Source organism: Arvicanthis niloticus, chromosome 6 (assembly GCF_011762505.2).
Source record: "Arvicanthis niloticus isolate mArvNil1 chromosome 6, mArvNil1.pat.X, whole genome shotgun sequence".
Taxonomy (NCBI): Eukaryota; Metazoa; Chordata; class Mammalia; order Rodentia; family Muridae; genus Arvicanthis; species Arvicanthis niloticus.
The window spans coordinates 12,441,778-12,466,317 of record NC_047663.1 but is presented as its reverse complement, the minus strand read 5'-3'; the positions used below and the strand labels follow the sequence as shown (position 1 = coordinate 12,466,317).

Below are 24,540 nucleotides of genomic sequence, written 5' to 3'. Positions count from 1 at the left end.
GGGGGTGTTATAGAACACTAAATAAAGTAACTTGCATACTATCTGAGAAACACAGAAAGTTTGATAAACTTACATTCCCCAGTGTTAGCTGCATGCAGGGACAACCAAAGTTGTCATTGTGATGACTACTTCTAACAATAAAAATTGTAGCTGCCAATTTGAAGTCTGACTTCATATTTCACATATATCACTATACTTTCACTTTTTAACCACTCAGAAAAGAATTCAGCTCTTGTGAACTGGCTTACAATTGTCTATTATCAGTGCTCATGGAGCTGGGTTGAGCAAATCTAAGCATGAATGAAAGGGTCAGGTAGAATTTTCAAGCAAGACCAAGTGCAGTAAGTTGTTTTTTTTTTTTTTTTTTTTCCAAGAATACCAATGTACTGAAGAGTGGAGCTGCTTTTCCCTGAGCATGAGAGCAAGTCAATGACTGACCAATGATTGCTTTATCATTGGCCGATCAATGATTGCTTTATGACTATGTATTCAGGAAAACTGCTCATCTCTCAACACCCCGGTTGGGCTAGGCATTTCACTGGGCCAAGGGCCTATTCCCTTTGGGATGTTGAGTAGATATTAAGCAGTTGAAGGTGTTCTTTATTTTAAAGTGGAGCTCTTGAGCATATTCCTTAACTGCCAACAGGTTGAGACACTTCTGCTGTGAGCTGATTTACAAAGCTTACCTCCTGGAAGTCCGTGGAAGTCAAAGCATTTGCTGTCCACACTCTTTCAAGACTCACATCTTCATCTTCCCCTTCTGGTTCTTCTGGATTGTTAAATACATGATCACTTCTAGAAGAAATTCTATAGACAAAGAAATCTATTAATAACTTATCATTGGGGTCCGGTTCTGTACTCTATTTTTTTTTTATATCGGAGTAGACTGGATGAACAATAAGCTTTTATAATATCCATCTTTTGTCAGAATGCACAGTACCCTCCCACCCCAAAAATTAGTGGTCAAAGAGTCACCAAGTAAAGGAGACATTGCTTCTTGGCTAGTGTCAGTTCTCTTTATTATGAAGACATTATTTTTTAATGTCAATATACAGTTTCATATTAATAGATTAGTGAAAAATAATATCACATTTTGAGGAACAAGTATTCTGGGAATAAAATAATACAAATTATGGACACTGTCAAAATTGTTTTTAGAGTGATAGACCTGAATGTTCTAAATTAGCTCTAGCTATGTTAATAGGCACAGCCCCTACTTTGGGATGTGTCAGAGGAACTCTTGTCTCTCCCTTCCAGGTCACACATTATGACAAGATAATTAATTTAGGATCTCTTCCTTCCCTCCCTTCTTCATTGTGGTCATAGGTGATGTGTCAAAGCTTGATTCTTCTATCTGACTTTCTAAAACCAAGATGGCACTAGTATAAGAGTAGACTGGCCAGGTATTCCCATTCCACTAGAACAAATGTGCTTTGAGACCTGAGATTCACAGTGGCAAAAATAGGAAGTCCCAGTCAAGCAGAGATTTTTTTTCTGGGTTTTTGTTTCTTTTTTACATATGTTTTATTGTTTGATTCATGTGTATGTGGGGGGTGTGGGTAACAACTTTCAAGAGATTTTTTTTTTCTTCACCTTTCATGATGTAGGACCTGGGGATTGATCTCAGGTCGTCAGTCTTGGTAGCAGGTACCTTTATCCATTCAGCCACATTATTCTTACATAGAAGTGGTGATTCCCAAATGTAGAATCCAAAAATTAATGAAGACTCAGAAGGAATAATATGCTTCTGGTTGTGTTCTTGAGTCTTACTTCAATAGAGCACACTTACTTTCAAGCTCCCTGAAATACCAAATCCTGTTTCCTTTTCTATTACAGGTTAATTGAAAATGCCCAGGATACATGGGACAGGTTTCTTACTCTATCTAACTCTGTGGTCCTTTCTGGGTAGACTGTGTTCCCTCAGCTCTCCAGGCCACAAAGCAGTTGTTTTTCTAACTAAGCTTGCTGCATGTGGTGATTCTTGGCCCTCCCTTGCACACAATGGCAGATGAAGACCTGGATTTTCTGTGTGTTTGGTGTGTTGGACCTGTTTTAACCATGGTTACAACAATCATCTTTAAGGCCCAGAACCCATGTTCTGATAATCATATTTATAATTTCTATAACTGTCTCTTCATTATAACTTCCTGGACAAAATGTCCATGAGAATTTGTATGCTACATTTATGCAAACTTGTTCAATATAGAACACAAAACCGTGTGATTTCTCCAAACCTAAAGACTGGATCCGTTCTCATTTTTTTCATTCCAAACTTCCTTTCCAGACATCGAAGAATAACTAGGAAGATGGCAAAATGAAGAAAAGGCTAGGGGAAAGAGAGATGACCTCAGTTAGAAATACCAAGTGCTAGTATCAGAAGTAAATGGCAAATAGCCTTTTACAGATCTGTACAAGATAGAACTGTTAACATTGCAAGAACTAGTCATTCATCTGCTTACAAAAGCAAGTCAAAATGAATTACATTCTTTGTACAGAAACAGTGCAAGTGTTCACACTATCTTACATTATATTATGTTCTGAACTTCATCCATACTTTAGGATACAACTTTATTTGTTGTGAGTGTATGTATGTATGTGTGGGGATCAGAGGAGGAATTTAGATGTCATTCTTAATCACTCTTCAGTTTATTAATGGAGTCTACATTTCTCACATAAACACAGAGCATGTTAGTCCGCCAGTCCCGCTATCCAGCTAGCCTAGGGGACATCTAGCTCTAATTCAGATAAGTAATAACCACCCAGCATTTAAGTGAATATTGGACACATACACGCTAGTTCTGACTCTTGCACAGAAGCAATTTGTCCATTGAGCCATATTCCCAACTCTCTACTTTGTCCTTAGAATTGGAAAGTACAATTTGTTTTGTCACTGGATATTTGTTTATAAAAATGGCTTTATGCTTAGAAACATATTGCTTTTCTGGGACTTATCTACATAAAAGATCTTAATTTTCAAAGTTGGGGTTGATCAGTGACAATGTTTGTGCAACAGGTGTACCTCCTTGGTTTGTCTTCAGAACTGTTTTATCACCTTAAATTTGATCAAAAAGTGTCCTGCATCATTTAGGTAAGGGTTTCTCTCTTTGTACAGTAATATTTGAAGAAGAAAAATACTTACAGCTAGGAAAAACAGATAGGAATAGTCCCTTCCTTTAGAAACCATTTTAGAAAATTCACGATTCTGCAAAGAAAGAACACATTAAACATGAAGTTTTATAATCAATAAATTTTATGCAAATGTGATTGTGCCATTGATCAACTCTACTAGTGTAGTCTTCCCCCAGATTTTTCCATGGGCACAAAGGAAGTACCAATTTTTAAATATGTAGCTAGGGGTTGCTATTCTTCCTCTCATTGCCTGGGAGCCATGCGGCTTTTCTCTAAAGGATGACATTCAGTGTTTAAGGATCAGCTACTGAGACAATCCAGGAAACAAGGAGACAGGGCTTCTCCAAGCTGCATTCCCTTCTGTACCCATTGCCCTTCGGTGATGCTCCACTATTTCCTATGATTCCCTATTTTGGAAGTTTAGAATCTCTAAGGAGTAAAGGGAAAATATCTTTCAGGGAATACATCTGGTCTGTGAGTAAAGTTGATATTTCTTGCTGTTTTATCAGCTTTAGATAGAGTGTATCAAATACCAAAAGGTAGCATAAAAGCCACACCAATATTAGGACTTTAAAGCATGGAATTACAGAGATTAAGAGCAAATGTTGTGTACACGAGTAGGACACAGAACACCAAAGGGTTTTACTAGTGTCAATGTCCCTTTCTCTACTGCTCACTACCCATGTCCCCAGGAAAAAGCAAATGTTAAATTTTCACTTGTAGGTAAATGGGGCTATGGTATATCAGGCAAAATCTCCCTAATTCAATTAAGAATTTTCTACAGGTTTTGTGTCTTGGTTGGTGTCCCAGTCCCTACATTAGAAGTCTTTTCTGATTACAGGAGACTACTGTTTCAGCTTCCATATCCCCCACTGTTAGGAGTCTTAGCTACAGTTACCCTTGTAGATTCCTAGGATTTTCCACTGATTCAGATTTCTAGCTAGTAGCAGAAATGCACCCCAGAGATTCCAGATCTCTCTCTTTCTCTCCCCCACCTTGTCTCTGTCTTTATCTCTCTGACCTCCCCCTACTTAATCCCTTCTTTTCCTCTCCCCACCACTTCTCTATAAAATTCCTTCCCTTCATCCACCACAGATGTCTACTTATTTCCCCTTCTCAGTGAGATTAAAACATCCCCCTTGGGCCTTCCTTGTTACTTAGCTTCTTTGGGTCTATGGATTGTAGCATGGTTGTTCTGAGGTTTATGGCTAATATCCCCTTTTAAGTGAGTACATACTATGAATGTCCTTTTGAGACTGGGCTACCTCACTCAAGATGATATTCTCAAGTTCTATATATTTGACTGCAACCTTCATGATGTCTTTGATTTTAATAGCTGAATAGTATTCCACTGTGTAAATAAACCACATTTTTCTTATCCATTCTTCAGTTGAGGGACATTTAGGTTGTTTCCAGTTTCTGGTTAGTATGAATAAAGCTGCTATGAAGATAGTTATATAAGTGTCATTATGGGATAGTGGAGTAATATAGCTGGGTCTTGGAGGTAGAACTATTCCCAATTTTCTGAGAAACCACCAAATTGATTTCCAAAGTGGTTGAATAAACTTGCACTCTCACTAGCAGTGGAGGAGTGTTCCCCTTGCTCCACTGTTGGGAGCCGACCTTTAGCAGAAAGCGGCTAGAAAGCAGCTATCCACATGCTAGCCATGCCTCCAAGGCTTATGTCATATCTACGCGCCTACAAGGGGTGTGGCAAAAATGTATAAATACCCTAGATTTCCCTTCAAATAAAGAGACTTGATCAGAGACTTGATCAGAACCTCTGTCTTGTCTCCATTCCTTGCGTCTTTGCTCCTTATCCTCACTCTCTCTTTCTCTCTCTAGACCCTCACCCAAAGACCGGAGTGGCAGTTTGAAGCCAGGCAGAGTGGAGCAGGCCACAACATAGTAACTATTCAGGCTTGTTAAATCCTTTGTCTCAAGCCAGGTAGAGCAGAGCCGGTTGCAACATTTTTGGCGCTCAACGAGAGAAAGAGGAAACCAGAGACCCAGTGAAGGACATTAGGAGAACGTTAGGACATTAAGAATTAGAGACCCAGTTAGGACGTTAGAAGGATTTGCTGATTGCCGCAGGAATCTGCTGTGTCGAGAAAGGTATAATGAAAATGGGGCAAGAAATAAGTCAGCCTGAACTTAACTCTCTTTGTTTTGTTGTTTGCTGCTCATGTGTGTTAATTGCCTGCTTTTGTTTCGCTGTTTAAATGCTGTCTTTCAGGTTCAAAATAAAAAAGAAACGTATATATCTGAAATTAGAATCCAAAAAACAACCAAAGGTTGATGACAATTTGTCAGAGCCAGATTGTGCCGACCTAGAGGAATAGGCAGGTAAATACTATGACTCTGAAAGGCCCTCTCCCAGTGCACCTCCACTTCCAGACGCTCCCATTGTGGAGACAGTGGTTGTAGATCCCAGAAAGGAGTTACAGGATAAAATTTCTATTCTTAAACAACAAATAGAGTTAGAAAAAGAGTATCAGGACTTAATTAATCAGCTACAAAAATTAAGGACAGGGAAGAGGTCTCGAGAGACCAACTGCGAAAATCCCCCGACTCCTTGCATTCCTCAACCTGGTGTCCAAAGGCAGCCTCTATCCTCTAGCCTTAGTTCAGCTACAGATCAGCCAGAGGAGGGAGACACTAAGGCTTTCCCTGTATCAGAGACCAGAGACGCTAAAGGGGTTGCTTGGAGACATCACACAGGGTTTAATTTTCAAATTAATAAAGAATTAAAAAATGCTGTATCTCAATATGGTGCCACCGCTCCGTTTACTCTTGCAATTTTAAAGTTTGTAGCAGAGGAGTGGCTGACTCCTAGTGATTGGAATACGTTAGTGAGAGCAGTTCTTAGTGGTGGAGACTATCTTATTTGGAAATCAGAGTATAATGAGAATTGTAAAGAGATAGCTAGTAGAAACATTCAGGCAGGCAATGGTTGGTCCTTTGATGCCTTAGTAGGAGAAGGGCAATTTGCTTCTAGTGATAAGCAGATGCAATATGATCCAGGTTTATATGCTCAAATTCAAAATGCAGCCATGAAGGCTTGGCATAAACTCCCGGTAAAGGGAGACCCTGGTGCATCTTTAACAACAGTCAGGCAAGGGTATGATGAACGATTTTCTGACTTTGTTCATCGATTAATGACAACAGCAGGGAGGATTTTTGGTAATTCAGAGGCAGGTGTAGACTATGTGAAACAAATTGCATATGAAAATGCCAATTCTGCCTGCCAAGAGGCCATTAGACCTTACAGGAAAAAGACAGATCTTACAGGGTATATCAGACACTGTTCTGACATAGGTCCCTCTTACCAACAGGGCTTAGCTATGGTGGCTGCTATGCAAGGACAATCAGTAAGAAATTTTTTGACAAGTAGAGACAGAAAGGCATGTTTTAAATGTGGCAAGCCTAGACACTTTGCAAGAGATTGCAAGGCAGAAAATGAGTTAACCCAGAGACAGCCCAGCAAACAGCCTGGGCTCTGCCCATGTTGCAAACGTGGAAGGCATTGGGCTAGTGAAAGTAGGTCCAAAAGAGATGCACAAGGAAACACCCTTTCCCATAATCAGGGAAACGGGAACAGGGGCCAGCTCCAGGCCCCGAACCAACGCAAGCCAAAACAGGCTTATGGAGCAGTCAGTGTCATACCAACAAACACCAATCCCTTTCTGAACTTAGTCAAGCAACACCAGGAAGCGCAGGACTGGACCTCAGTTCTGCCATCCACACAGTATTAACCCCAGAAATGGGACCTCAGGCCTTACCCACTGGAGTGTTTGGACCGCTCTATCCAAATGTGTTTGGCCTGATAGTGGGAAGAAGCGGTGCTACTATACAGGGACTACAAATTTTTCCTGGAGTTATAGACAATGATTATTAAGGTGAGATTAATGTAATGGCCCAGGCAATTCAGAATATAGTCACTATTCCTACAGGAAGGAGGATAGCTCAACTATTGTTGTCGTGCCCCGCTTGTCCAGCAAGGAAGACGCGACAAACCGGATTCTTCTCAACAGCCTTTATTGGAAACGCTCTTTTAGGTTTCTGGGAGAGACTAACTAGAATGCTCAGAATGGGCTACTTATATACCCCCAGCCCTGGGCGTGGCAAAGCACATGGAGGTGTCCGATTGGTCAATTTGCAATGACTCATTAGCATACTCATTAGCATACCCTGCCCGGGCGGGGTGATTGGCCAGGTTCGTGGTACCCTAGTTGTGCCTCATTTGCATGCCCCGTTTGGGAGGGGCTGGAGTCAAGTTCCTAAGTGCACTGCACATGTGCAGTGGACTGCACATGCGCAGTGCACTGATGGTTTTCCCTGAAAGCCTTGAGTTAGCCGCCATCTTGGATAGTCGCCTCAGCGGCTGACGGGCGAATGTCAGCCTGTCAGCCGCTTTTGAGGCTGCGGCGCTGCTTCTCTCGGCTGGCAGCCACAGCCGCTTTTAGTCTGTGTCGCCGAGAGCAGAAACGGGCAGCCGCCTTGAGTCGGCGGCTGTACCGTAAGAAAAAACGGCAGCGGCAGTGCCGCCGCTTTTCAAGATGACAGACCTGCGGTGCCTTCCAGCCGTCAGGTCTGTCAGTTCAGCTTCCTACATATTGTTACTTCCATTGTTCCCTAATAATCACAAATATAAGAATCCTAAAAGAGAGGATCAAGGCTTTGGTTCCTCTGATGCATACTGGGTACAGCCTATAGTTAAACAAAAACCTATAATGACAATTTGGCTTGATGGAAAGGCATTTCAAGGCTTGGTTGACACAGGAGCTGATGTGACTATCCTAAAACAAAGTGATTGGCCTGCTACCTAGCCTCTGACCCCAACCTTAACCAACTTAAGGGGTATTGGCCAAAGTCAAAACCCACAACAAAGTTCTAAGGTGCTGATGTGGAAAGATAAAAGAAGGAAATGCAGGAAATATACAACCCTATGTCATCTCAGGCCTTCCCATTAATCTATGGGGCTGAGATCTGTTATCCCAGTTGGGATTGATTATGTGCAGCCCTAATGAAGTAATTACAGCTCAAATGATAAACTCTGGATTTTCCCCAGGGAAAGGATTAGGAAAAAGTGAAGATGGGATCACTCATCCTATTGAGGTTTATGGTAAAACTAGAAGAGGCTTGGGATATTTTTGATGGAGGCTACTGATTCAGCTGCACCCCTAGGGTGTTGTGCAGATCCCATCACCTGGGAGGGGGACTCACCCATCTGGGTGGATCAGTGGTCCCTAACCACCAAAAAATTACAAGCTGCCCAGTTGCTAGTGCAGGAGCAATTACAGGCAGGACATTTAGAAGAGAGTAACTCTCCCTGGAATACCTCAATATTTGTCATTAGGAAAAAGTCAGGAAAGTGGAGATTGTTGCAAAACTTGAGGACTGTTAACGCAACCATGATCAGGATGGGAGCCTTACAACCTGGGCTGCCCACACTGGTGGCTATACCTTTAGGTTATTATAAAATTGTTATAGATTTAAAAGACTGTTTTTTTACTATCCCCTTGCATCCTAATGATAGAAAGTGCTTTGCTTTCAGTGTTCCCTCTATAAACTTTAGAGGACCTATGAAAAGATATCAATGGAAGGTCTTGCCTCAGGGTATGGCTAACAGTCCTACCTTGTGCCAGAAGTTTGTGGCTTCTGCCATAGAGGGTGTTAGAACTATGTGGAAGCAAATCTACATGATTCATTTCATGGATGATATTTTGATAACTGGAAAAGAAGGAAAACAGGTACTCCAGTACTTTGATGATCTTAGAACAGCTTTACAGACTGCAGGGTTACAAATAGCACCAGAAAAGGTACAATTACAAGATCCATATACTTATTTAGGATTTCAGATTAATGGTCCCCGTATTGTTAATAGTAAGGCCACACTGAGGACTGATTCCCTTAAGACACTTAATGATTTTCAAAAACTACTGGGAGACATAAATTGGCTATGACCATATTTGAAACTCACGACCGGAGAATTGAAGCCTCTGTTTGATATTCTCAAGGGAGATCCTGACCCTAAGTCTGACAGGGCTCTAACAGAGGAGGGTAGAAAACCTTACAGAAGGTAGAGAGTGCTATTTCATCCCAATTTATAACTCATATTAATTATTCTAAGGCTTTATATTTTCTTATTTTTAACACTAAACTAACTCCTACTGCAGTTTTTTGGCAAACTGCACCCATATTATGGGTTCATCTTCCCTCATCCCCCAAGAAGGTTCTTAATCCATACTATGCAGCTGTAGCAGATATGATTATGTTAGGCAGAGATAACAGTCAAAAATATTTTGGAAAAGATCCTGATATCATAGTACAACCCTATTCAAGGCATCAGGTTGATTGGCTTATGCAGAATTCTGAAGTCTGGCCTATTGCATGTGCCTCATTTGGTGGTCAGCTAGATAATCATTATCCACCAGATAAATTGGTTCAGTTTTGTAATCGCCATGCATTTGTTTTTTGTACCGCACATGCACCTACTGAGGAAGCATTGCTAGTTTTCACTGATGGTTCCTCATCAGGAACAGCTGCTTATGTCTTTAAAGATCAAGTAATCTCCTTTGCTACATCATCTGTGTCAGCTCAGTTGGTTGAATTATATGCTGTTGTTGCTGTGTTTCAAGCATTTCTAAATCAAACCATTAATATTTACACAGATAGCTCATATATAGCTCAGTCTATCCCTTTGTTAGAAACTGCTGCACAAATAAAGCATTCCTCAGAAGCAGCCGATTTGTTTTTACAGTGCCAACAATTAATTTTGAGGAGAAAGTGTAAATTCTTTATAGGACACCTGAGAGCCCACACTAGGCTACCAGGTCCTCTCTCTGAAGGAAACACCAAGGCAGATCTAGCTACTCGTGTAGCCACAGTGACTTTATCAGATCTGCCATCTAATTTGGATCAGGCCATAAAGGCTCATGAGTTACATCACCTTAATTCTAAAACTTTAAAAGCTATGTTTAAAATTACCAGAGAACAAGCTAGACAAATTGTCAAACAATGTCAATCATGTGTTAAACTTTTACTAGTTCCTCATTTGGGTGTAAATTCAAAGGGACTGATACCAAACAGTCTCTGGCAAATGGATGTTACTCATTATAATGAATTTGGCAAGCAAAAATATATACATATATGTGTAGATACATACAGTGGCTTCATTTATTCGACATTACAAACTGGAGAAGCAAGCAAGCCTGTGAGTGATCACATGCTTGCTGCAATTGCAGTATTGGGTGTGCCTAAACAGATAAAGACTGACAATGGCCCAGGTTATACAAGCTCCACTTTCCACCAATTCTGTGAAAAAAATGGGAATACTACATAAAATGGGTATTCCAGATAATCCACAGGGCCAAGGTATGGTAGAAAGGGCACATCAAACCATTAAATGTCAATTTGAAAAAATTAAAAAGGGGGAATGGTACCCTACCAAGGGATCCCCCAGAAATATTCTTCATCAAACACCCTTTATTTTAAATTTTTTAACTTTGGATTCTAAAGGAAAATCTGCTGCAGATAGATTCTGGCATCCTGATACCAAAAAGAATTTTGCAACAGTCCTCTGGAAAGACCCATTAACTGGAACCTGGAATGGGCCAGATCCATTGCTTATCTGGGGAAGAGGTTCTGTTTGCATATATTCCCAAACTGCAGATGCTGCACGTTGGCTGTCAGAGAGACTGATTAAACAAATAGACAACAATAACAAATCCAGGGAGGAGAAACCCCCTGAGAAGCATATATTTTCTTTGCAGGAAATATGAAGGAAACATGAAGATGCATCACAATTGCCTTCAAACTGGAACAGATCAAGTCTTTTGTCTCAAGCCAGGTGGAGCGGAGCCGGTTGCAACACTGCACATGTGGTATCACTTGAATTTTTAATCTTTGCCATTCTGACAGGTGTAAGATGGAATCTCAGAGTCATTTTGATTTGTATTTCACTGATGACTAAGAATGTCAAAACATTTCTTTAAGGGCTTCTGCTTCTTGGCCCTTACAAAGTCATCTGTTGAGAGTTCTGTGTTTAACTCTGTACCCCATTTTTAAAAATTGGGTTATTTGGTTTGCTGATGTGTAGTTTCTTAAGTTCTTTATGTAGTTTGGAATATCAGCATGCTGTCAGATGTAGGGTTGGTGAAGATCTTTTCCCATTCTGTAGACTGATGTTAAGATGTCATTTGCTTTTCAGTTTCATGAGGTTCCACTGATTAATTGTTAATTTTAATGACTGAGTTGTTAGTTCTCTGTCCAAGAAGTCATCTCCTGTGCCAATTTGTGCAAGGTTTCTCTCAGCCCGGGGAGGGGGGAGGACTGGAATTCTACACATTGGCAAAGCCATAACATAGGAGACTTCTAATTTTACCTACACAGTGTAACACTTCCTCCAACAAGGCTACACCTCCTTCAATAAGGCCACAACTCCTATTAGTGCCACTTTTTGTGGCAAAGCATACAAACACATGAATCTACAGGGGAAGCAAGCCTATTCTAATCACCACAATTCACTCCCTGGCCCCAGTAGGCTTACAGCCATAATATAGTGTAAAATGCTTTCAGTCCAACTTCAAAAGTCCCCATAGTCTATCACAATTTCAAAGTTCAAAAGCCCAAAGCTCAAAGTCTCTTCTGAGATTCATGCAATCACTTAACCACAATCCACTCTACAATCAAATTCAAGAAGCAGATCACATACTTCCAGCATCACAGGATAATAATTTTGATTTCAAAGCATCATAGTGAGGAAATACTGGACCAAAGAAGACCAATAACCTGCTAAGTAAGTTTCAAATTCTGTATCTCCAAGTCTGATGTTCAACTCCTTTCAGCTATGTTGACTGAAGCACACTTCTTTCTCTTAGGCTGGGTCAACTCCCCTTTTCTGGCAGCTTTTCCCAGTAGGCATCCCACAGCTCTGGCATCTCTAACCTTTGGGCTATCCAAGGTAACTTCAACTTCACAGCTTCTTGTTCCAATCTCTGGGATCTATACTTGATTTTCTGGGATCTTCCAATGGTCTTGGATCACCTTTCCAACTCTTAACTCTGTAGCACTCTAAGTTCGGACTATTCCACTTCATGCTGGTGCTATTCTTGATGGTTATCCTATGGTACTAGTATCTCCTATACTCTAGAGTCTTCTGCTAAAACTAGACTGCACTTTCACCAATAGCCTCTCATAGTGTCTATCTGTATGGTGCCAAGCCTCAACTTCTTTGAATGACCTCTTTAGTTCTGGGCCTTCAAGTGCTACTGAGACTGTACATTTACAAATGGTCTTTCCTGACCTCTCACAGCTCCAAGCCTCAGATTATCTCCATGACTGTTTCATGCCATCAAAACCAGTACCACCTGGGTGATTCTTACATGTCACCAATTTTAGCTGCCAGCTCAATTTCTTTGGAACACAGTTTATTTGAGATCTCAGAACACACTTCACAGATTTCACTCTAGCTAACCATCATCAGTTATCCCAGTAATCCCTTCTATTACTGACTCTAAAGCCAGAGCCACGTGGCCAAAACTGCCAAAATCTGCTGCTTGTTGGGGCTGGAACAAGGTCCCTTCATACTTCATCACCAGCTTTTTGTTTTCAATGATTTCCTTCACTGTCTCAGCTTGGCTGTCCTGAAACTTGCTCTGTAGAGTAACTTTGAACTCTGTCTTCCAAGTGCTGGGATTAAAGGGTGTACCACCACACCTAGACCTATGCTTTTCTTTATTTCTTTTCCCATGATCTTTATGAGCATGGCCACTCAAGATCTGGATTAAAGACAAGTGTTGATGTGGATCAAAAGCATATATTATCCCACATCAATATCCAGATCCAAAGCCTGGATGTTCTAGCCTCAAGTTCTGGATTATACCTGTGCCCTTCAGGACTGAAGTATAGTTCATTCCAGATATAGTCAAGTTGACAACTGAGAATAACCATCACAATCTATCCCTTGGCAATTTGATACACAATCATATCTTCTTAAGTCCAAATGAAAGCAATAACCAGGTCATAATAATCCCTAACATGATACAACTATCCCTCTTTCATCTGTGAAGACATCAATAATAATTTTAGAGCAATGGGATATTGTCCAGAGGTTATCACTTCCTTAATTTGATTTCATATCCTTGAACAGGTTCCTCTTGCCTGCATGTGAGAGATCCCCAGTGCACTGGATTATTATTATTATCATTATGCCTCATGTTATTGCAGCAAATGCCATCTGTGTTAGTTTTTGGGGGAGTGTGTTCCCTGGTTTTGGATTTTACAGTCCAACATTTTAGAGGTCCCACCGAGATATGCTCTTCCAGAACCCCATGGCTCCAGGAATCGGAGGGCCACATTTGCTCGAGCAGGTCTGTGTGCTGTCTGTCTGTTCTTTGTTTTTGTGTCTGTGGATTGTCTGTGCCCATGGCAGGGAGGGCATGGAGGGCAGTTTGCAACCCTGGGATAGGTTCATGTTTCAGGGACCCTGGGATAGGGTCAGGTTATGAGTTCTGGGAGGGAATTCATGGGAGTGGAAGCAAATGGGGAGGGTAGACATACCCGCATGTCACAGGCCACAAGACTTTGGGGGGGTCGCCTCAGAGTCTGTCTAGGAGATAGAGTCAGAAACAACCCCTTCCTGTTTGAAGGTGGTTTTACATCCACAGCCACCTGGGTCCGTATCTGTTGCTCTCTTGTGGCAGTCTCATGTGTTGGACATCTGTGTGTTGTTCATTGCTGGTGGTGTTAGAAATCTGTTAGATTTGGTCCAGCATGGGCTGGGCAAGTCGTCTAAATTTCTTAGATTTGGTTCAGCATAGGCTGGTCAAGTTGTCTGAATCTGGTAGATTTGGTCCAGGATAAGCTGACCAAGTACTCTCGTTACTAGATTCTTCCCCTGGCATTTTTTCTATGTCTTGATTGTCTGTATAACCTGGTTTATGTGCCCGTGACAGGGGTGAGCTCTCTGTGTTGTTTTTCTCTGTTCTCTTAGCAAACTGTCTGTGTGTTGGTTGTCATTCTTTGTGTTCTTGGACTTTGACTGATATTATTTTGGACTGAATCTACTGTGTTCTAGTGTACCTCCCTCAGGGGTCAGTCTTTTGTGTCACCTGCTAGCGTAGGCTGCTTTTCCTTCTTAGTGGTCATTTTCTTCTGGCTACAGCCCAGCCAGCTTGCCTGAAACAGCAGGTCTGGAACCCTACTTGCTACCATTGCCCCTGTGTTCCTTAGACTCTCATTCTAGAATTTCTTCCCTTGGGTAAAAAATTTCCTTTTTGTTTTGAGACAATTTTCTTTCTCATGGCTGAGAACTCCAAGCTAGGCCTGCAGAAACTGCTCCCAAGAGCTGCTGGCTCCAAGCCAACCTCCATGTGTCTCTCTCTTTCTTTCCTAACCCAAAATCTCACTACTGCTCATTCTGACTCTCCTATCAAGCCTCTGTATTTCTTCCTCTAAGATTCTCTTCAAAGTTGGCCTTCCCTCTTCTTCTCTACATTTAGGATTTTCTGGCAAAAAAAGGAAGGAAGGAAACAGAGAATACAGGAGACCTCTTTGCTGGAACACCCAGCCATCACGTAGTGGAACAGCCACCACATGGCAGGGTGGACCCCTTTCCCACTGATTCTAAACTTGCCATTGAGATAGATGCTGGGTTCCTGCTGATCAGACCTGATTGGGACTTCAACACGCCTGACAGTAGGGAACACCTGAAGGTCTACCACCAGACTCTAATGACAGGTCTCCAGGGATCTGCATGGCGTCCCACTAATTTGGCTAAGGTAAGAGAAATGGTCCAAGGGCCTATTGAATTCCCATCAGCCTTCCTAAAATGCTGATGGTGGACTGACGGAGGCATTTCACTGATTCATGCCCTATGACCCTATGTCTGATAAGCATAAAGTAACAGTGATGATAGCCTTTATTGACCAATCTGCCAGTGATATTAAGTACAAGCTACAGAAGTTAGATCGATTATAGGACAAGTTTTTGAGAGATCTGGTGCAGGTAGCTGAAAAGGTATTCTATAACAGAGAGACTGAGGAAAGAAAAGAAGAGAGAAAGTAGAAAGAACAAGAAGCTAGGGGAAAAAGACAGGAAGAAAACTTGACTAGAATCTTGGCCACAGTAGTTAGAGAGAGTCAAGGTCCAGGCAAGAGAGTACCAGGCAACCAAAGGAGGCCTTTAGATAAGGATCAGTGAAACTATTGCAAAGAAAAAGGACACTGGACAAGAGAATGCCTGAAGAAAAGGGGAGATGGACCCCGCTGAGTCCGAGAAGCCCCAGGCCACAAAATACTGGCCCTGGGTAAAGACAGTGACTAGAAAGGACGGGGCTTGAACCCCTTCCCTGAGTCCAGGGTAACCCTGAGAGTAGAGGGGAAGCCCACCCAGTTCCTGGTGGACACTGGGGCCCAACATTCAGTCCTTTCACAAACTATGAGCAAGAGGTTGTGGGTCCAGAGAGCTACTGGTAATAAACAATATTCATGGATCACCCAAAGGACAATGGACCTCATCGTGGGCCAGGTATCCCACTCGTTCTTAGTCATTCCAGAATGCCCCTACCCTATCCTGGGCAGAGACCTGCTTGCAAAGATTGGAGCCCAGATTCACTTCCTTCCAGAGGGTCCCCAAGTAAAAGACAGACAAGGAAATGTGTTATATGTGTTGACTGTAAAACTCAAGAATAAATATTGCTTCTTTGACCACCCAAAAGAAAATCCTGAAGATATGGACTGGTGGCTTAATCAGTTCCCTCAGGCATGGGCAGAAACTGCAGGCTTAGGTGAGGCTTAGAACCAGCCAGCAGACCATATGGAGCTGAAAGCCTTAGCCACCCCAGTAGCAGTTCATTAGTATCCCATGTGCAAAGAAGCCGGAGATGGAATTAGATCTCATATCCTCAGATTGCTAGATCTGGGGATACTTAAAAGGTGTCAGTCAGCATGGAACACACCCCTGTTCCCAGTAAGGGAGCCAGGTGCTAATGACTACCAACTGGTGCAAGACCTATGTAAGGTAAACAAGCTGGTAATTTGTTGAGCTCTCTTCTCCCAGAAAGGACTTGGAATACTGCACTCCATCTTAAAGATGTCTTCTTCTGCCTCCAACTGAGCTAGAGAAGCCAACCAATCTTTGCTTTTAAATGGAAGGACCCGGGATCAGGAATATCTGACAACTAACATGGACTCAACTTCCACAGAGGTTCAAGAACTCCCCTACCATCTTTGATGAAGCTCTACACCAGGATCTTGCCCTGTTCAGAGCAGAGAACCCCCAGGTAACCCTTCTTCAATTCGTAGCCTGGTTGCCCCTAACAGAGACACGTGCCTTGATAGAACCCACTGGTTACTAGCTGAACTGGACAGGGCCTCTGTTAAGAAGGCCCAGATCTGCAGAAAACAGGTCAGTTACTTGGGGTATTTTCTCAGAGATGGAAAGTGATGGCTATCAGAGGCTAGAAAAGAGACCGTGTTTCACATCCCCCTCCCTCCAATGCCAAACAAGTAAGGAAATTCCTGGGGACAGCTGGGTTCTGTTGGTTGGTGTAAACCACACCTCCATTCCTATATATGGGCCAAAATCTGGCCTTAATGACTAAAGTCGCAAAAGAGTTTGATAAGGACTTGAGGGTGTGGAAAACTACAGCTGGAAAGATAATTCTGCCCCAGAAAGAGGCAGAGGAGATGGTGAAACAGATGCACCCACCTAGGAATCAAGAAACTTGTGGCCACCATGTTAAACAACAAGTTCCACGTACTTGGACTCACATGGCTGGTTGAGGATATTGTACATGCAGGTATATCCTGTCAAAAGACAAATGCCTGCAGAACCAAAGCTGAACCTGGAAAATGCCTCCAAGGTGACAGATGGGGAGCCTATTGAGAGGTAGACTTCATAGAGATCAAGCCTGCCAGGTATGGTAAAAAGAACGTCCTAGTATTTGTGAATACCTTCTCCTGCTGGATAAAGGCTTTTCCAACGAAGAAAAAAGGCAATGGTGGTGGCAAAAAAGATCCTAGAAGAAATCTTTCTGTGATTCAGGGGGCCTAAGGTAATTGGTTTGAATAATGGGCCTGCCTTCGTTGTCCAGGTAAGTCAGAGATTGGCCAAGTTTTGGGATTTGATTGGATTTCATTGCATTTATAGACCCCAAAGCTCAGGTCAGTTAGAAAGAATAAAAAGAAGTCTAAAAGAGACCTTGACTAAGTTGTCCATGGAGGTTGGCAGTACAGACTCGGTGGTGCTCCCTCCTATTGCTCTTTTTAGGGTTAGAAACACCCCTTCAAGGTTTAACCTAACACCTTTTGAGATTCTATATGGGGCACTCACTCCTCTGACCACCTTAGGAGAAGTGACTAGATTTACTTGTCATAGTAACAGTAATTTGTATGCTAGGTTAAAAAGACTTTAGGTGGTGCAGAAAGAAGTGTGGACCCTGCTGGCCCATGCCTATGAACCAGGAACCCCAGAAACATCCCATAGTTTCCAGGTTAGAGATGTGGTCTATGTCCAGTGACACAGAGCTCAAACTCTGGAAATGCACTGGAAAAGACCATTTCTAGTGTAGCCGACCACTCCCACTGCTATAAAGGTTGATAGGATATTGGCTTAGATCCACACCTTTCATGTAAAAACAGCTCCAGAGGAACCATCACCCAATTAGACAGTCCGGCACACTCAAAATCCAGAGACAGACTATAGCTGACAAACATGATTCCACCTGAGGTACTCATGGTCTAGACCGTGATTTCTCTCCTGGCGAGAAGGCCTGGACTAGCCCTCAAGGGTAACCCTCATGTTCCCCAAAAGCTAACATGAGAGGTCCTTTCACAAAATGGAGACATTGTTTAGTCCATTTCAAAAACTGTGGCCCCATATACCTGGTGGCCCCTAATTTTTAATCACCTTGTTAAATTTGTTAAAGATCGTGTTAATACCATACAAGTGCTTATGCTTAGACAACAATATCACGCTGTACACTAAGAAGACAACTTGTGATTTCAGGGTTGGAATCAGTCACAAAGAAAAGGGAGAATGTAGAAATTCAGGTAAACCTAATTTCTAGTTAAAGTTAATTTTTAACTGCCCCAGGACACATCCTGGGAGGAGCACATTCTTTAGTCCAAGGACACCTGCTGGATTACCCTGCTGGATTAACATTCCTCAGACCAAGGGGAGGGAACCCATCTGTGGGCAAGAAAGGCCCAGAGCACATAGACACATTCAGCAGCATGGACCGATCCTTGCCAGTTACAGACAAGGGAGGTACTTGTCAACTCATTCCATAAAGACCAATCAGTTTAAAAGTCACACTGATCTGCCAATCATATTGTGCCTAGTCACTGTTTCCCTAGTCCACCCTTTAAGCTGTATAAAAACTGCTCTTAACCTCAACTTGGGGTTCCTCTTGCCTGCATTCGAGAGAATCCCAGTGCACTGGATTATTATTATTATCATTAAACCTCGTGTTATTGCAAAAACAAAACAAAACAAACAAACAAACAAAAAACCCTGAGCAAAGGATTTAGCTCCATTCCACTTCCTGGTGCCCCTTTAATCCTCAAACATATATATTGTACTTATCTTTTCTCAGTTTGCTATGTCTGATCAAAATGTTCTTTATAAGAATAAACCATAGGACACAGTCTATGCTAGGCTATTGACACTTTAGGAGGTTTCCTTTGTCAATGCAATTAATATAAACCTCTTAATTTTAGCCTCAAGCTGACTCTTCAGAAAAGGGTAAAAACCAGCTACATTCTTCATCAAAATATCAGAAGAACAGTTTCTAGGCCATGTGCTAAAATTCTTGTCCTCTGAATCTTCTTGAGCCAGAGCACCACAATTCAAATCACCCTCAGCACCACTGTCTTCCATGTTTCAACTAGTATGGCCCAAGAAGCTTCACTTAAAGCATTACACAGCTTGTCTAATGCAAAGTTCCAAAATTTACACTCCTCCAAATAGAAATATGGTCAGAACTATCAAAGAAAAAACCCACTCCTGATACCAATTTCTGTATTAGGATTTCCATTGCTGTGAAGGGACAAAATGACTAAGGCAACTCTTATAGAGGGAAACATTTAATTTGGGGTTTAATTTCAGAGATTCAGTCCATTATCATCATGGCGGGAAGGATGGTAACATCTAGGCAAACATGGTGCTGGAGAAGGAGCTGAGAATTCTACATTTTTATCTGCCAGAATGTTGGGGTCCATACTAGCCCCACATTGGGGCGGCCAAAAAATGTCGCGGCCCAGGCAAAATGTTGAGGCCCGGCCGACCCACGTTTGGGGTGGCCACTCTATCCCGGGCCAAGCTGCTGCTCCAGTCCGCCGGTTGGGGTTCAGCAAGAGAGAGTGAGGTCGGACTCGAAGAATGCAGACCAGACAGTGTATAATTCAATCCTGTTTATTCTTCAGTTTAAGTCCTAAGTCTTGAGTTCCTAGTGCCTAGTCCCTAGCTCCTAGTCCCTCCAAGTTCCAAGTTACTTCTTCCAAGTTCTCTTCCAAGTGCCTGCTAACTGTCTTCTCTCTGCTGTGTCTGGTTCTCTCCTCTGTGTCTCCCTAATGTCTGATGTGTCTGATTCTCTCTAGAGCCAAGTGTCTTCTACCTAATGTCTGGTGTGTCTGATTCTGATCTGTTCTGTCTCTGCCTTTTATATGTCTTACTTCTAAGCCACGCCTCTAAGTTACACCTTTAATCATGCCCTTAGGTCTTGTCTCTAACTCTGATCTCTATACTTCTAAGTCATACTCTTAAATCACACACCTTTAATCTCACACACCTTTAATCTCACGCACCTTTAATCTCAAGGTATCTAAACCAAGATTATCGGAGTGTGCTCAGCTGTTGTAGGCTATTGTAATCCAAGTCACATGTCAGGGTATATGGCTCAAGATGGCTGCAAAGCTGATAGCCGCTTTCTGCTAAAAGTCGTCCCCCAACACCAGAAGGAGATAGGAATTCCACACTGGGCAGAGCCTGAGCATGGAAGACCTCAATGTCTGCCTACACAATGATGTACTTCCTCCAACAAGGCCACATCTCTTAATAGTGCCACTCCCTATGGCCAAGCATTCAAGTACATGAGTCTATGGGAGTCAAACCTTCAAACCATCACAGGGATGTAAAGTAAATTTTAAAAAAATAAATTTAAAATGGTAAAAAAAGTAATAAAATACTTTAAATTTTTAGTCTTCAGAGTATATCTTTTCTGACTCAAGACGAAGCTTTTTAAATGCCCCCCCCCATTCTGACACACTTATAGAAAAGTCGCATGTTTCTTACCTCAAAATGTAATAATGTGCAGCCTCCCAGTGTAGCAGGTGGGATCAGAGCAATAGAACAAAACAGTACGATATATCTATAAAAATCAATAAGCATAAAACTCATAGAGAAGAAAGAGACCTAGAAGAAAATGAAATACACGTTGTTAGTTGCTTTCTACAATGCAATGGAAGGGGTAAAGAGATGACTCATCAGACAAGACCACGTTTTCTCTCTTACAGAGGACCTGAGTTTAGCTCCTTTGTTTAGTTTAGTTGTTTAGTTTAGTTTAGTTGACACATGTCAAGTAACTCACCCCTTCCTGTAACTCCAGCTCCACCAAACCCAACACTATTTTCTGGAACCTTCACTTCTGAATACACACATGCACTTAAACACACAAAAATAGATCTTAAAACCAAAAATTAAATATATTTTTAATTTATTCTAATCTGATTTTCATGGTCATAAAATTAACATTATCACAAACATTTCCTCCTAGACTTGGCTAAAAGCATTTGCCTTAACTTTGGAATTTTGACAAAGCTGGACAGATATAGGATCTGAAGCCTAGGCTAAGTATGCAATGGTCGGTTTTAATCACAGGGGAACAAAAGTAAAGTAGGTTTGATGCTGTCTAGGGATTTAATAAATAAGCTATAGACAATAATCAAAGAGAAATATTTTGAATTGAACACAATTGCATTTTGTAGAAGCATTTTCTCAGATATATTGATACGTTTTTCAATTAGGCAACTTGTTTTTGAGCACCATTGGAACTGACAGAACAGAAGTCACAGGTGCAAACTTTACATTGTTGCCTTAAATCTTCCTTCATAAACTATGGCAAAGCTTTTCTAGAAGGATCTGTGCTTTTCTTCAATTCATTCTGATGTCAGAGTACTGTCTCTGACTACATTTCCATTCTAAAAGCTTCTACTTTTCCCCATAACAAAACATATAGTCCTGTAGGATTAATCTGTGAGCATGTTATGTAAGGTGAACTCTGAATCTAGCCTTAATTTCCATCTTAACTAGGTCCCTGCCTGTGCTCAGCTTCCTACTGCACAGGAGGTTCATCAGTTTCTACTGTTTGATAGGACAGGTCTGGCTTCCTTCCCTTTTGAGTTTTTACTCTATTTGCCTTATCTTCTAAAGAAGAAAAACATATATTTAGAAAAATATCACCATTAGGAAATCTTACTCCTTACTAACTTTCAGGGATTAATGCCTGATGTTTATATGCATTTTATGGTTTTTATTATTCTACTTATGGATATGTCTTTATCTACATTTATATCTGTATCTATATATACATGTACATCTATATCCATACTTATTTCTATAGCTACATCTGTTCCTGTATCTATATCCATATTCATACCTATCTGTATATCAATACCTACATCTATATCTATGTCTATATCCATAGCCATACCTATATCTATACCTAGTATATATCTATATAATTTTAATTATTAAGTTTTAAAAAATATGTCTTATTTCTGTCTTTGTTAACTTGTAGAAATAAGTGATTATAAACTGCTGCAATTAATTTTTATAAAGTAATATTATGACTAGTGTGTCAAATACAAATACAGCATCATTTGATGCTAAAGTATATCAAACCTTCCAGAATTTCAAATATAAAACATTAGGGGAGAAGTTTCATTCTCATTTAACTCACTGGAGGAAGAGACTATGTAACCCACATGTTTTCTTCCTCAAGCATCTCAAACTCTGGTACATGAAGAAAACCAAGTATTTGTTAGACAGTAATGTAATTGAGACATTCAAAACATAAATGCTAGAATATATATATATATATATATATATATATATATATGTTACATATATTCTCTTTCTAAGTTTAGAAAGTGAAGATTTTAATAAATGATTCTTAACAAGAACTTCTTTAGCAATGAGATTTATCTTTATATTTTTTAATTAACAATATTTATAGTCTTCTAAAAATTCCATAACCTTTGTATTGAGGTAATTTATTTTCCTAAAAGGAATTTCAAAATAATATCTAGGTTTACAATCCTATAACTAATTCTCTTACCTTTAAAGAAAGTGAAATGAAAACAAATAAATTTTAACATACATGTTATATACACACAAACACACACACACACACACACACACACATATATCCGTGTGTATAACATGTATTTTAAAATTTATCTGTTTTCATTTCACTTTAAAAATATATTAATGTATATATTACATATATCCATAACTATATTATAGAACTAGTGAAAAGTCAGAAAAATACATTTGAAATATTTTAAAATATAAAATATCATACAGCAACCAAAAATATTGTAAAGTATTAGTACTTAATGCTAACATAAAAATAAAAACATTAAAAATACTTACAATATAGAAGCAAAGTGACCAAATGCCACTATTTTTTCTCCCCTTGCGATAAATAAAGGAAATCACATACATCATAAAAATAATTGACATGGCATAGCCACCAACATAGAGAATCTGAAACCAATAGGAATACCAGAATAAATATTGTGAAACATGAAAACTTTTGAATGTACTAGTGTCGTGAAAAATATCTTCATGTTCTTTTATTTATAATAATTTAAATATCATAGAGAGTGGTAAAGTGGGTAGCTTGGGATTGTCACGTCTTAGCCGAAACATCATAAAACACAAACAACTAGGAAAGGTGACTTTGTCGGTTTTCTGCAAGCAAGAGTTTACATACAATACCTCACTCAAAAGAGACAACTTTGAAACAGTAAGGATGCTTTGGTGTGTTCTGAGGGCTCTTGGCCTAACACAGCCCCTGCTTGGAGACTGTCTTGCAGATGGATGCCTGTATTCTCAGTGTAGGTTCTTAGTTTCTGGTGCCACATAACTGGAGATTTTGGTGTGGGTGGGGGGTGGGAAGGAAGGATGACTGGGACAAAAGGTTTGGGAATATGCAAGCAGTGTTACTGAATGTCAGTCAAAGCATTCAGAGGAATCCAGTCACGGTGGCACAAAGTTTAATCTCAGCCCTCAGGAGGATCACCAGGATTTCAAAGTCATCTCAATTGCTAGGACTGCATAATTGGACCGCATTCAAGGAGCAAAATAAAAAAACACAATAGGGAAAAAGCCACAGCGACAAATTTCTGTCATATGTATTTTAGCCACACTTTAAAAAATCCTTATAAAACAAATGAAAATATTAAAAATGGTACATTGTATGTTACTGTTAATTTTTGGGTTGAATCATTTAATGATAGTTGGTTTAGGAATAGGGTCACTTACCTGAATAAACAGATCTCCAGCTGTGAACACACTCTCTGGAGGGGCTGAGGCATAGAATGCAATGTAACTAGGCAAAATGAGTGCACAGTAGACTGGAATTTCAAACAGAGCCTGCCCGAACCAATATGCAGATGGGGAGAGCCCTGAAATCCACAGCTGGACCTGAGCTCTGTTCTGGTAAGGAAGTGCAATCATCATTTGGATTTTGTTTTCTTTTTTTTTTTTTTTTTATAAAATATGAAGCATATAGAAAAATAACAAAACGAGATATTCATTATTAGTGATTAAACACTATACCGATAAAGGGACAACGATCAATTCAAAGCTTCTCTATCAAAATTTGCAGTTGTTACTAATAAAAATAATTTATCCTAATGTGCTATCATAGTTAATAAAAATAAACCATTCAAGTTACTGGCAGAGAAAGCATGCAGTTAATTGAAGATTGACTTAATGCCTAGAAAGCAAAAATCCCCAGATAAGTATTAACTTTCAGCGGTAAAAAAATTCATCCCTTATCCAAATGAAAGTAGCCATTTTTTCCATGTAAAATTCTCTCATTGAATTATTCTCAATGAAAATGAGTGATTAAAACATTGTCAGTAATTACATCTTGCATGTTACTTTCAGATAGCTTTGTACTTTCTAATTTTTAAAGTCATTAATGTATTTCATAATAATATTATGGATTATGTGTAGTTATTTTGTTTCACTAAATTTTATATATAAAAAAATTCACCAAATGATAAAAACTTTGAAAGTTGTTTTCCAAATTTTTTTCTGCCATTTTTTTCTAGCTTTTCTGTCTTAGATAATCTAATAAAATGTATGATGAATCATTATTATTGTCCCATGAGT

At 40.4% G+C, this 24,540-nt stretch overlaps 1 protein-coding gene across 1 annotated transcript in view; it reads right to left on the bottom strand.

Moving 5' to 3' along the window:
* Nucleotides 1-24,540, bottom strand: part of LOC117710633 (ABC-type organic anion transporter ABCA8A-like) — an 88,392-nt gene that overhangs the window by 16,687 nt on the left and 47,165 nt on the right. Inside the window, exons 24-29 of the mRNA XM_034505671.2 lie at nucleotides 23,683-23,856; nucleotides 22,789-22,902; nucleotides 20,428-20,547; nucleotides 3,140-3,202; nucleotides 2,235-2,326; nucleotides 687-807 (exon numbers count right to left, since the gene is read on the bottom strand). Of these exons, the coding sequence (XP_034361562.1) occupies nucleotides 687-807; nucleotides 2,235-2,326; nucleotides 3,140-3,202; nucleotides 20,428-20,547; nucleotides 22,789-22,902; nucleotides 23,683-23,856 (684 nt within the window). The remainder of the gene's footprint in view (nucleotides 1-686; nucleotides 808-2,234; nucleotides 2,327-3,139; nucleotides 3,203-20,427; nucleotides 20,548-22,788; nucleotides 22,903-23,682; nucleotides 23,857-24,540) is intronic.